Source organism: Eulemur rufifrons, chromosome 5 (genome assembly GCF_041146395.1).
Source record: "Eulemur rufifrons isolate Redbay chromosome 5, OSU_ERuf_1, whole genome shotgun sequence".
Taxonomy (NCBI): domain Eukaryota; kingdom Metazoa; phylum Chordata; class Mammalia; order Primates; family Lemuridae; genus Eulemur; species Eulemur rufifrons.
The window spans coordinates 30,202,190-30,214,317 of record NC_090987.1 but is presented as its reverse complement, the minus strand read 5'-3'; the positions used below and the strand labels follow the sequence as shown (position 1 = coordinate 30,214,317).

At 43.9% G+C, this 12,128-nt stretch overlaps 1 protein-coding gene across 1 annotated transcript in view; it reads left to right on the top strand.

The window, feature by feature from the left end:
• MOCOS (molybdenum cofactor sulfurase) overlaps window positions 1-10,707 on the top strand; it is a 47,679-nt gene extending 36,972 nt beyond the window's left edge. The window contains exons 13-15 of the mRNA XM_069468451.1: window positions 885-1,023; window positions 7,390-7,494; window positions 9,864-10,707. Coding sequence (XP_069324552.1) covers window positions 885-1,023; window positions 7,390-7,494; window positions 9,864-10,016 — 397 coding nt within the window. The 3' untranslated portion in view covers window positions 10,017-10,707. The remainder of the gene's footprint in view (window positions 1-884; window positions 1,024-7,389; window positions 7,495-9,863) is intronic.
• The last annotated feature ends 1,421 nt before the right edge of the window (window positions 10,708-12,128 follow it).

Sequence of the window (12,128 nt, the reverse complement as noted above, 5' to 3'; positions counted from 1 at the left end):
TCAAGGATTTCCCCCCAACCAACTTAATTCAAAACAAATTTTTATTGAAGCACAACAAAGTACAAAAATCATAAGTACACAGCTCAATGAATTTTTACAGATAAACACGCCCATGCAACCACTACTCAGATCAAGCAGAGAATGAACCCCAGAATCTTGCCTTGTATTCCCTCTTAGTCAACCTCACCAAAAGTCACCACTATTCTGACTTCTTTCACGGTAGATGTTTCACCTCTTCTTGAACTTAATATAATGGGCTCACATAGCATGTGCTCTTTTGTTGGAGAAGTTTTACAATGTGTTTTCAGTGCATCCCTCTGGGTGGGGGTGCACGGAGGTGCAGAGGGTCATTTTGCAGGACCTCATGGCAGTAGACAGAAATTTAAAACAAGAATCACAAAAATACCATATGCTAGTTAAAATAGCAAATAGGATGGAAGGTAGGAAATATTATCCTCTCTATATTTTTGGGTTTTAATGTCCAAAAAGAGTGTGAGTTTTTGGTGCTTTTTAGGTCCTTGGTAATTAAGCCTGTCGACAGCTCTTTGAATGCCTTGCCCTGCCCCACCTTATAGAACTGGTATGTTCTCCGAAGTTCCTTCACTACAGCACTGTTCATCTGGTTTCCAGGGTCCCTTGGCCTTGCTCTTGTGGGCCTCTCCCTGGAGGTGGGACCATATCCCAGGGGAGGCCGTGATGTCTGTGTGCCAGGTGTGTGTCTCTTGGCCTTGCACTCAGGGTAAAAGCTTGTTCTGCCCATCCCGGCCTCAGGCCAGATAGAGCTGATGAGGTCAGGCATCTCAAGCAGGCACGCTGAACTGTCACAGCAATACAATTATCCGCCGCCCTCCCTCCATTTACTCTTCCTGGTATGTCTTAAACAGTGACCAGAATGGAAAGGGGGAATCATTCCCCATGAAAGATCTCATTTTGCGTTTTCGTGCCAATATTATTACCAATGGAACAAAGGCTTTTGAAGAAGAGAAATGGGATGAGATTTCAATCGGTTCCTTGCATTTCCAGGTAAGTTTTGGGAGGTTCTGTGATCCTTCCTCAAGGGTTGTCAATGAAGATTGACCTCAATCCCAGACCTGGATAGAGGCCGGTGGGAATCCTCCCCTCTTCCCATGTCTTTATCTCTTACCCACAAAATCTTGGCAGATGTGACCTCAGCATTCTGGGACACCTCATGGAATGATCCATCCTTTACTCCCTAAGAGGGTGGCAGCCGTCAATTTCACACGAGGAACAGTGAGTGTGCTCCATAGATACTATCAGAGGGCTCAGCACTACCCTTATGCTGTAATTGTGTCCAGGCCTAAAATTCTGTTTTCTTGGAAAGCATGTGTCCATGAGAACGTCATCCTCCTGAAACTTGCTGGACTTTCTGGCAGTCTGGAGCTCATGGAGGGTGACCCAGAAGCCTGGCGGTGCTCCGTGCCCATGGCCACCTCCCCTCTTCTACAGCTCTGTCTTCTGCCTTTGCTGGTGGTTGGGGGGCAGATTGCAGTCAGAGGCAAAGCCACCAGGATGTCCTCTCTCCCCAGGCTTTTGGCTCCCAAAACATTTGCTGTGGGATTCAAAGATGTGAGAAAGAGGATAAAAGTCCTAGGCTAAAATCTGTACTCCTCACACAACCCTATGAGATCAGACCCCTAACGAGCCAACTTTCCCACCACAGCACCTCTGCCCTTGCTGGCCCTTCTGCCTGGCATGTGGCTCCAGGGGCTCAGATGTCACCTCCTTGGAAAGGATGTCCCTGACCTGGGTAAGGACAGTCATGCTCTGCAGGGCGTCTGTTTATTCCTTCAGCACATACAGAGGTGGAAACTAAGTCTCTTTTGTTCCCTGCTGTAGTCCCAGGGACTAGAACAGCCCTGGCCCAAAGTCAGTGCTCAATAAGTAAGAGTTGAGGGGACAAATGGACAGTAAGATAAGGAGTAGCTAGGACAGAAGGGTGGGTCATCTGCAGAGAATGTGCTCAGTCCTTCAGTGGGGGCTGAAATTATATTTATAATACAGATTGGGTATCTCTAATCCACAAATATAAAATCTGAAATGCTCCAAAATCTAAAACTTATTGAGCACGAATTTGACACTCAAAGGAAGTGCTCATCAGAGCATTTCGGATTTCAGATTTTCAGATTAGGGATGCTCAACTGGTAAGTGTACCAGTTTTTGTATATACACACACACACACATATACACATACATACGTACACACACACATATAATGCAAATATACCAAAATTTGAAAAAAATCCCAAATCCAAAACACTCTGGTTCCAAGTATTTTGGATAAGGGATATTCAACCTGTAGTAGTGTAAGTAGCCAGTGGTATAAACCAGCGGTCCCCAATCTTTTTGGCACCAGGGACCGTTTTCATGGAAGACAACTTTTCCATGGACCGGGGATGGGGAGGGGGGTGGTTTCAGGATGATTCAAGCACATTACATTTATTGTGCACTTTATTTCTATCATTATTACATTGTAATATAAAATGATTATACAACTCATCATAGGTTGGGGACCCCTGGTGTAACCTGACTATAATAGCGCTACCTTGTGTCAAAGGGAACTCAAAAGGGACACCACTGTAACATGCAGAAAAGCATTAAACAATAATTTGAATCTTTATTAAAGAATTGCAGAGAGCTGAGGTGGAGGGGAAGAATTGCATGACACAACATAATGTCCCAATGATCTTTTTTTATCCATATAAGTCCCCAGAGTTTCTTTTACTCTGGCTGCTCCCCCTTGAAAAACAATCTCTTTTCTCTGCCACAAACCCAGCTCTGGCACAGCCCTCCTGCTGTTTCCCTCATCCCTCCATCCTTACTTACTCTTCTCTTCCTTATTTTTTATCCCCACGTCTCTGCCATGTTTTAAAAATACCTGCTCTTACGTATCCTGCCTGGCACAAAGTAGACACTGAATATGCAATACAGTATTGGAGAGGTGGAGAGAGGGAGGAAGGAAAAAGAAAGAAAAGAAAGAAGGAGGGAAACAGAACTAGAACTATTATTTAGGTCATTGTTCTTAATAAACTGCAACTAATAAAAGTTAAAATATGCATGCTCTTTGACCCAATAATTTCACTTATAGAAATACATCCCATAAAAAATACAAGTATGCAAAGATATATTACAAGATGACTTACTATACCATTTTTATAATTATGAAAAATTGGGCAACATCCTAAATATCTACCACAGAGAGGTTGGTTAAATAAATTATGCTATATCTATACAATGTAGTCCAGTGCAGGCATTAAAAAGTATGAGGTATGGTTAATATCATGACTTTCAAAAAAGCAAATGCTTAAAAATGTCTGTTGATGATAACACTCCGCACTGACAGTTACAATGAAACTAGCTCATCTCTTTCTGGAAAGTAATTTTTTAGTGGGTATTATCAAGTCATAAATACTTTTATCCCTATTGCCTTATAATCTCATTTTGGGGGATTGATCCTAAAAAAAAATCCAAATAGGAAAGACAGTTATGTGAATTAGGCCTTTATTGCAAAATTATTGCTAACAGCAAAGCATTAGAAACTACTCACACGGCTTCAAAGGAGAAGAGCTAAGTGTATTAACCCACGAGAAAGCCAGGCCATCCATCTAAAAACTGTAAAATGCGAGGATGAGGCGTCTCTCCATGTGACGTGGAAGGATGTCTGTCATGTGTTGTGGAGTAACTGAAACAGAAAGAACCCTGGCTGGGTGCAGTGACTCACCTCTGTAATCCCAGAACTTTGGGGAAGCTGAGGTGGGAGGATCGCTTGAGCCCAGGAGTTCAAGGTTACAGTGAGCTATGATCCCACCACTGCACTCCATCCTAAAAAAAAAAATAATAATAAAATAAAGGAAACCTAAGAGGGCTCTCAGATGTCAGTGAGTGTACAGTTATACGTCATGGTCTGAGATGGCTTTTGGTCACATTAGTAGCACTTGTCCCTGCGGATGGGGAGGGGACCACTGCCTAGTGCTTTGTCTTTTAACTCTTCAAGCTTCTGTATTGTTTGACTTACTTTTTAATGGACATATATGCTAGTGAACACACTTTTAGAATATTAATTGGTAAGAGTACAAGAAAAAAAACTTAAGAATGACAACTTTTAAGAAAATTGTTTTCTTTGTATTGGTATTTGAGAAGAGTTTCTGGAAAATGTCCCTCCCTCTGCCAGTTTGAGACACTGTTTTAGGAGCACCTTTTCACCCCAGTGGGAGGATTTTACAGAAGGTATCGTTTATGGAGTGGCATCTGGAGCCTGGGCCCAGGGCTGGTGTGTGCTGCTGGGCCCTGGCGTCCTTTCTGCAGGAGCCACACCTAGGGGATCAGCCACTTTCAGGTGGAGAAGGTAAGAGGATTCTTTTTTTTTTTTTTTTTTTTGAGACAGAGTCTCACTCTGTTGCCCAGGCTAGAGTGAGTGCCGTGGCGTCAGCCTAGCTCACAGCAACCTCAAACTCCTGAGCTCAAGGGATCCTCCTGTCTCAGCCTCCCGAGTAGCTGGGACTACAGGCATGCGCCACCATGCCCGGCTAATTTTTTCTATATATATTTTTAGCTGTCCATATAATTTCTTTCTATTTTTAGTAGAGATGGGGTCTCGCTCTTGCTCAGGCTGGTCTCGAACTCCTGAGCTCAAACGATCCGCCCACCTCGGCCTCCCAGAGTGCTAGGATTACAGGCGTGAGCCACCGCGCCCGGCCGGTAAGAGGATTCTTACACTGAGAGCCCCTCTGGCTCTTTGAGGGCACAACGTTGTGATCTTACAAAAACCTCATTCCATCACAGGCATCCTTGTGCATCACAGACAGTGTCCTTTTTTTTTTTCTTTTTTTTTTTGAGACAGAGTCTCACTCTGTTGCCCGGGGTAGAGTGCCGTGGCATCAGCCTAGCTCATAGCAACCTCAAACTCCTGGGCTTAAGCAATCCTACTGCCTCAGCCTCCTGAGTAGCTAGGACTACAGGAATGTGCCACCATGCCTGGCTAATTTTTTTCTATATATATTTTTAGCTGTCCATATAATTTCTTTCTATTTTTAGTAGAGACGGGGTCTCGCTCTTGCTGAGGCTGGTCTCAAACTCCTGACCTCGAGCGATCCTCCCACCTCAGCCTCCCAGAGTGCTAGGATTACAGGCGTGAGCCATTGTGCCTGGCCAGTGTCCACTTTTGAGCATGACTGAGTGCCAAGCCTGGGCCCAGCATCCTCAAAATAGTGTCTGGAATCCTCATCAAATCCAGCTAAGGAGCTGGATGACAAAATGAGGCCTGGGAAGGTCACGGGGTCTGCCGAGTCCTGGGCAGAGCTCCTTTCCAGCACACGCTGGCTGCTTATGTGGCCTGGGAATCTTGACTTGGGTACCAAGGGGGGTTATGTTTCCACTGCTTTTATGTCCAGTGTCAGCGTGTGAGTGTCTACCTTAAAAAAAAAATCAGAGAAAATTATCTCCTAGTATGATGAATTTATTTGGGAGTAAGCAAAAAGGATTATAAACAGTATGCCCAGCTATGGCAAGCCACAGATGCACCCAAAGAGCGGAGGGTAAGGGGAAGTTTTTGTTGGCAAAAAGAAAATATTCATATAAGCTGCTTAGAAACAGAGTTCATTGGGCTGGGCGTGGTGGCTCACACCTGTAATCCTACCACTCTGGGAAGCTGAGGTAGGAGGATCACTCGAGGTCAGGAATTCGAGACCAGCCTGAGCAAGAGTAAGACCCCGTCTCTACTAAAAATATAAAGAAATTAGCCAAACAACTAAAAAACAGAAAAAATTAGCCGGGCATGGTGGCGCATGCCTGTAGTCTCAGCTATTTGGGAGGCTGAGGCAGGAGGATTGCTTGAGCCCAGGAGTTTGAGGTTGCTGTGAGCTAGGCTGAAGCCACGGCACTCTAGCCTGGGCAACAGAGCGAGATTGTGTCTCCAAAAAAAAAAAAAAAAAACAGAGTTCATTGGTTCCAGAGGCTCAAAGCCAGAGCTGGCGTCAGTTCCTGGGTGGAGATGCTGTTACTGGGCAAGTGTTCTTTCAAGAGCATCTTATCTGAATGGCTGCAGCCCTAAAGAACGTCCAGTGATAAGCCTGGTCATAAAAATATGTGCATACGTGCAAAATGTAGGTCATGAAAAGCATGAGGTTCGTGAAAGACAAGGAGGAATTTTTTGCTGGGTTATTTAAAGTCCTTGAGACGGTCCTTATCTCAGACAGGCCAGCATGAGCCCTCCTCCTTCGTGCTTTCTGGGCTCCAGTTCATTTGGGTCTGACAAGAGTGATTTTATCCTGGTATCTTCAACTTTCACATGAGTAAGAGGAACAGGCCAAGTAAGACACATCCAGATTAGGTGGGTGTTTCCAATTTCAGCGCACAGTTTGTATTTGCTCATGAGTGAGCCTAGGAGAAAGGGTTATAAAAAAATCAAGCACCTTTGCACATTTTATGTGTGCAGTAAAAGAAGCATCAGTCACGGCTGAGCTGCATATTTTCTTTCTTTATGTTTACATTTATGGGGGGATTTTCTCAACATAAAAGCAATAAATGCTCATGGCAGACCACCCAGTGTAGAAGTTCTACCATACAGTATGAGCTGTGTTAAAAAGCTGTATACTGTTTTACATATTACATGTGCGTGGTGTGTAGGCGTGTGTATGTATGGATATATACACATGCACACATATAAAAATACATCTATAATTTTTCTGCTTATTTCAATTATAAAATTAAATATTTCCCCATTTTATTTAAAGGCCTTTATAGATTAATTTTAATACCTGCATGATGTATATTATATAAATGTAGCATGGTTTGCTTAACCATTTTTCTCTACTGTATGATGTTTAAGATGTTACCAAGGAGGGGGGTGGGGGGCATGGGCAATATACATAACCTAAACTTTTGTACCCCCATAATAAGCTGAAATTAAAAAAAAGATGTTACCAAATTTTCCCTATTATTAATAATGTGAGCACAAATCCTTGTATCTGACTCTGTGTTTGGACTTCTGGTTCCTGTCTTACGTTATATTTGTGGACATGAATTTGCTGGGCCCAAGGACATACGAAGGTTCTTTCTGATGACTTTCTCCCAGGGGCTCAGCGCTGGGTCTGTGGCTGTTTTTCTTTTTCCAATTTGTCCTCCCAGTCACTATGTGCTTTGCTTCCCCAGATCCATTTCCCAACATTCCCTGGAAGCCATCAAAATTCTCAACCACTCTTTTCTTTTCCTCCAAAGCCATTAAGCAACAGCCTTTCAGTAGACGAATAAATGCGGGTGATTCCCCGGCAGGCACCGTGAAGAGGGGCCACTTCTGTGGTTCTTCCTCCCTGCAAAGTACGAGGATCTGGTCACTTTTTTGGCAACACTGTCTTTTCCGTTCTCACCTGCCAGGTTTTGGAGCCTTGCCACAGATGTCAGATGATTTGCATTGATCAGCAAACTGGGCAACGAAACCAAGGTGTTTTCCAAACACTTTCTGAGAGTCGCGAGAGAAAGGTAAGTTCGATTGTAAAATATGATACCCTGTTTTAAGATCCTGGTGCGTTACCCAAGTTAGAACTCTACTCACGATAGTGCTGAGTAATTTCTGAAAGTGGAGGATTTACTGCACCATCTAAAGCTGATGGGCCAACACTAAGGTTCTGACCTTGTTTGTGGTTCCGTCTTATTTTTCCTTTCCATCCCATTCCTCACTTTTTAAAAATTACATACATTTTTTATGCTCTCAAATCTTGTTGAAGAGCTATGGAGTATCAAAAATAAATAAGTAGGCCGGGCACGGTGGCTCACGCCTATAATCCTAGCACTCTGGGAGGCCGAGGCGGGCGGATTGTTTGAGCTCAGGAGTTCGAGCCCAGCCTGAGCAAGAGCAAGACCCTGTCTCTACTAAAAATAGAAAGAAATTATATGGACAGCTAAAAATATATATAGAAAAAATTAGCCAGGCATGGTGGCACATGCCTGTAGTCCCAGCTACTTGAGAGGCTGAGGCAGGAGGATCGCTTGAGCCCAGGAGTTTGAGGTTGCTGTGAGCGAGGCTGACGCCATGGCACTCACTCTAGCCTGGGCAACAGAGTGAGACTCTGTCTCAAAATAAATAAATAAAAATAAATAAATAAATAAATAACTCTATTGTCTTGATTATTATTTTCTTCACCTCAGAGGTCTCATGAAGAGTAAAACACCTTACTGTGAATAGAATAACTGCATAGAAGCGTCAGTAAATTCATTCAACTCAGCCTGCAAGTTCATCTCGTTGAGGGTTAAAATAACTAAATGTTGTTATGCGTTCCAAATTATAAAAACTGAACTTCTAATATGTTAATTCCTTAGAAAGATTTATTTTCAGGCTCACACTTTCTATTAGGAGTTTTTGTTTGCAAAGAATTCCAGGAAGCCAAGTAAGCAGTCAGGCTCATAGAACAATTTTTGAAAATTAACAGAAATAATGCAAACATTTAACCTATTTCCAATAAGAAGCTGGCAGGTTAATTTCTGGTAAAATGTTCTGCACTGCTTCCTGTGCTTCTTTAAAACTGGGGTTTTGGGCCAGGTGTGATAGCTCACGCCTGTAATCCTAGCGCTCTGGGAGGCCGAGGTGGGAGGATCGCTTGAGGTCAGGAGTTCGAGACCAGCCTGAGCGAGAGCAAGACCCCCATCTCTACTAAAAATAGAAAGAAATTATTTGGACAGCTAAAAATATATATAGAAAAAAATTAGCCAGGCATGGTGGCGCATGCCTGTAGTCCCAGCTACTTGGGAGGCTGAGGCAGAAGGATTGTTTGAACCCAGGAGTTTGAGGTTGCTGTGAGCTAGGCTGATGCCACGGCACTCTACCCCGGGCAACAGAGTGAGACTCTGTCTCAAAAACAAACAAACAAACAAACAAACAACCCTGGGGTTTTGTTTCACAGTATTTGATTTACACAGGTCTTCTTACAGATAGGGGATGAATACGGTCTGCAGAGTGTTGCATTTGAGTGTTATACAGCATGTTGGTTGATGCAGGTGGTGTTGACTAGGAGACCTTGAGCCTGTCCCATGAAGGTTGCCAGGAGAAGGGATGGATGGGCACAAATACTCTGGGGCACAGGAATAGTGTTTCTCAGCATTGTTGCAATTCTCATATGCACAAATCTTTTATTTTTAAATTTTGGAATAATTTTAGCTTTACAGAAAAGGTGCAAAAAGAGTGCAGAGAGTTCTCATGCACTCTTCACCCACATGTGCACAACTATTGAGGAATTAACTTGGCCCCATCCCCTAGCCTGGGGCCTGGAACACGAGAGGACCGACAGATGTTATCACAGGAACTAACAGATCGGGGAGCACATCAAGTCCTCGGAAGGGTTCTTAATGGCTTCCTGCATTGATGGCTCACCTTGAGCAGACTTACATAATTCTTCATTTTGGACCTTCCATCTTTCTTCAGGAGCATTTGAAGAAATGAACTTACATCACTCGTTCTCAAGGAGCATGCAGAACTTTGATGTTATTTTCCCAAATGGCTTTTACATCAGGGAACAGAGAGGAAATTGGCCTGGCAGTGGTCAGAGGCTGAGAGCAGGAAGAAGGTCCTCCCACAGGAAGCTCGGGGTGTGTGGCAAAGAGATAAAAGAAAGTGTCTAGCACGAAAGAGGTGTGGGGTGGTTGCCCGGAAAGGACACCTTAGAATGAGAATCTTTGGGGTCTGAAATTAGGATTCTTCTCTTATTCCACTGTATTCTACATAACGGATATCTGTCCCAGAACATGTCTTTAAAGATCTGACTTCCTTTTAGTTAGACATTACTATTTACAAAATTATTTTAACTGCCAAAATAATCTAGCTCTTTTTGTTGTTGCTGCTGCTGTTTTGCTCACAGGTGAACTTTGGCGTGTACCTGATGCATACATCTTTGGATTCATCTTCTCCGTGTTTCCTGTCTGTAGGATCTCAGGTGCTGCCTGTGTTGAAAGAGAACGTGGAATGCCATGACATACCTTCTTCCGAGGAACACCAAGATGTTATCTCTTAAATTTTTTTTCTAGGATACATTAAAGTTTCTCTTTTACATTTATCTCTACTATTAAGGTCTGCAACTTGGTTCAGTAGAACTCAGTCTTTTGAATGAGAACGCTTTTGCTTTAAAGACAGGGAACGCTCTCACCTGCTTCCTTCTGCCTTTGACATCTCTGCGCATTTGCACCCGCTGCAGCTGCGCTCAGACAGCAGTTCTGAGGCCTCAGGACTGAATGCTGCACCCACACCCAGCTGGCTCCTGTATGTATTTGAAATATGAGCATTTGTAATCAGATGAAATTGTTAACGCAGCCCACTGGGAATATTTAACCTACTCTAGGTCCCTATTTTGCCATTTTCCCACACAGTTAGCTTGTCTTTAGATAGAATCTTTAGGTTCTTTCCAACCCTTTGTGCCGAGGAAGGGAGTCTATGCCGAGAGATCTTGAGGGTATGAGCAGGTGCCCCTGTCCTCCCACGTACATGCTGGGGGTGAGTTTGTGTTCAGGGGCCCAGCGGTGACATTCCTCGAGGGGAGTTTCAGCCAGGATATTTATGTTCTGAGCAAAGGCACCATCCGGCAACCCTTTCTTCTTACTTCCCATCCCTGGCCCCCATCCCTGGCCCCCATCCCTGTCTGCTTTTGAGTTGATGCACCGAGGATTGCTCACAAGCCTGAAGCTACACTCGGTGACGGTGGTGCATATGCAAGCAGCCCATGGGCTGGTGTTGGTCCATCCACGAGAGAGGAACTTTGGCGTTCAGGGATCCCGTCTGTCCTATCTCAACCAGTGCTCCTGCAGCCTCCAGTTGAGTATTTTCAGTGAGGAAAGCTAACTCTCTAATGAAGTGACACATCCCATTGAAATTCTAGAAAGTTCTTCCTCTGCTGTGCTTGTATCTGCCTCCCTTTGACTCCCAGCCTTGAGTCTTGCCTTGTCTTCTGGGGCAATGCAGAGTGAGCACATCCACTCTGCATCTGCTCTGCCGGTGTCCTTCTGAAGCTTGGTGTCCACGTGTGATGCTGGGCCTTCCAGCACCTTCCACCTGGACCACTGCATTTGTCCAGTTGCTTCACTTCCCCAAACCCCTGCCCACCACTACCCACAGCATCTTCCTAAAGCCAGTGCCACCCCGTCTCTCTGCTGCTCAGCTGTTTAGCGCACCAGCCTCGGGCTTCCCTGCCTCATTTGTTCAGAGTCTGTTTCGTTATCTCATCTGTAGGGATCTGAAAGATCAGGTGTGCTCTGTTCTCAAGGACTGTTGAGATGGTGCCTGGTGCTCGCACCCTCATGAGGGGTGCACAATTAAGGCCAAGAAGTACACCTCTGACTTAGTGGTTCTTGAGATCAGTGAAAGAGGTAGTAAATGGGGTTAGGTGGGGGTTTTATTACTTTGAGCTCTTTATTAAAAATTCAACCTTTTCCAAGACCCAGCACTACTGCATCTTGTGTAGCCACATGCCACATAAAAATGTTTTGGTCAACAATGGACTGCATATATTAATACAAAGGTGGTTCCATAAGGTTTTACTACCATATTTTTACTGTACTTTTTCTATGTTTAGATACATAAATACTTAGCGTTGTGTTAAAATTGTCTACAGTATTCAGAACAGTAACATGCTGTACAGGTCTGTGGCCTAGCAGCAATAGGCTGTACCACCTAGGTTTGTGTGAGCACACTCTATGCTGTTCACACGAAGATGCATTTCTCAGAATGTGTCCCTGTCGTTAATTGACACAACTATATATGGGCCTGTTCTCCTATCAGCTGACCAATTGAAGAACAATGCCCCGAAGTGATGGATTTATCCAACTGCTCAGGCCAGTTTCACACAGGAGAAAACTATTCCCAGATGGCACCCTGCAGCATTTTCCAAGACCTTCTGTTGACAGATGCGTCCCATTAAATATGATGGCAGCCAAGTATGAAAACATGTTCTACAAAAAATTGCATCCCCTGTGTCAACAGAGTTCCAGGTACAAATGACAATGAAAATGTATTGTTCTTATCCACACCCATGTCCTCTTTTGCAGTAGATACTTTTGTGACTGATTTCAGACATTTTGATGCAAATCTTCTCCTTTGAAGCATAATTATTTAATTATCTACTTTTAATTACTAA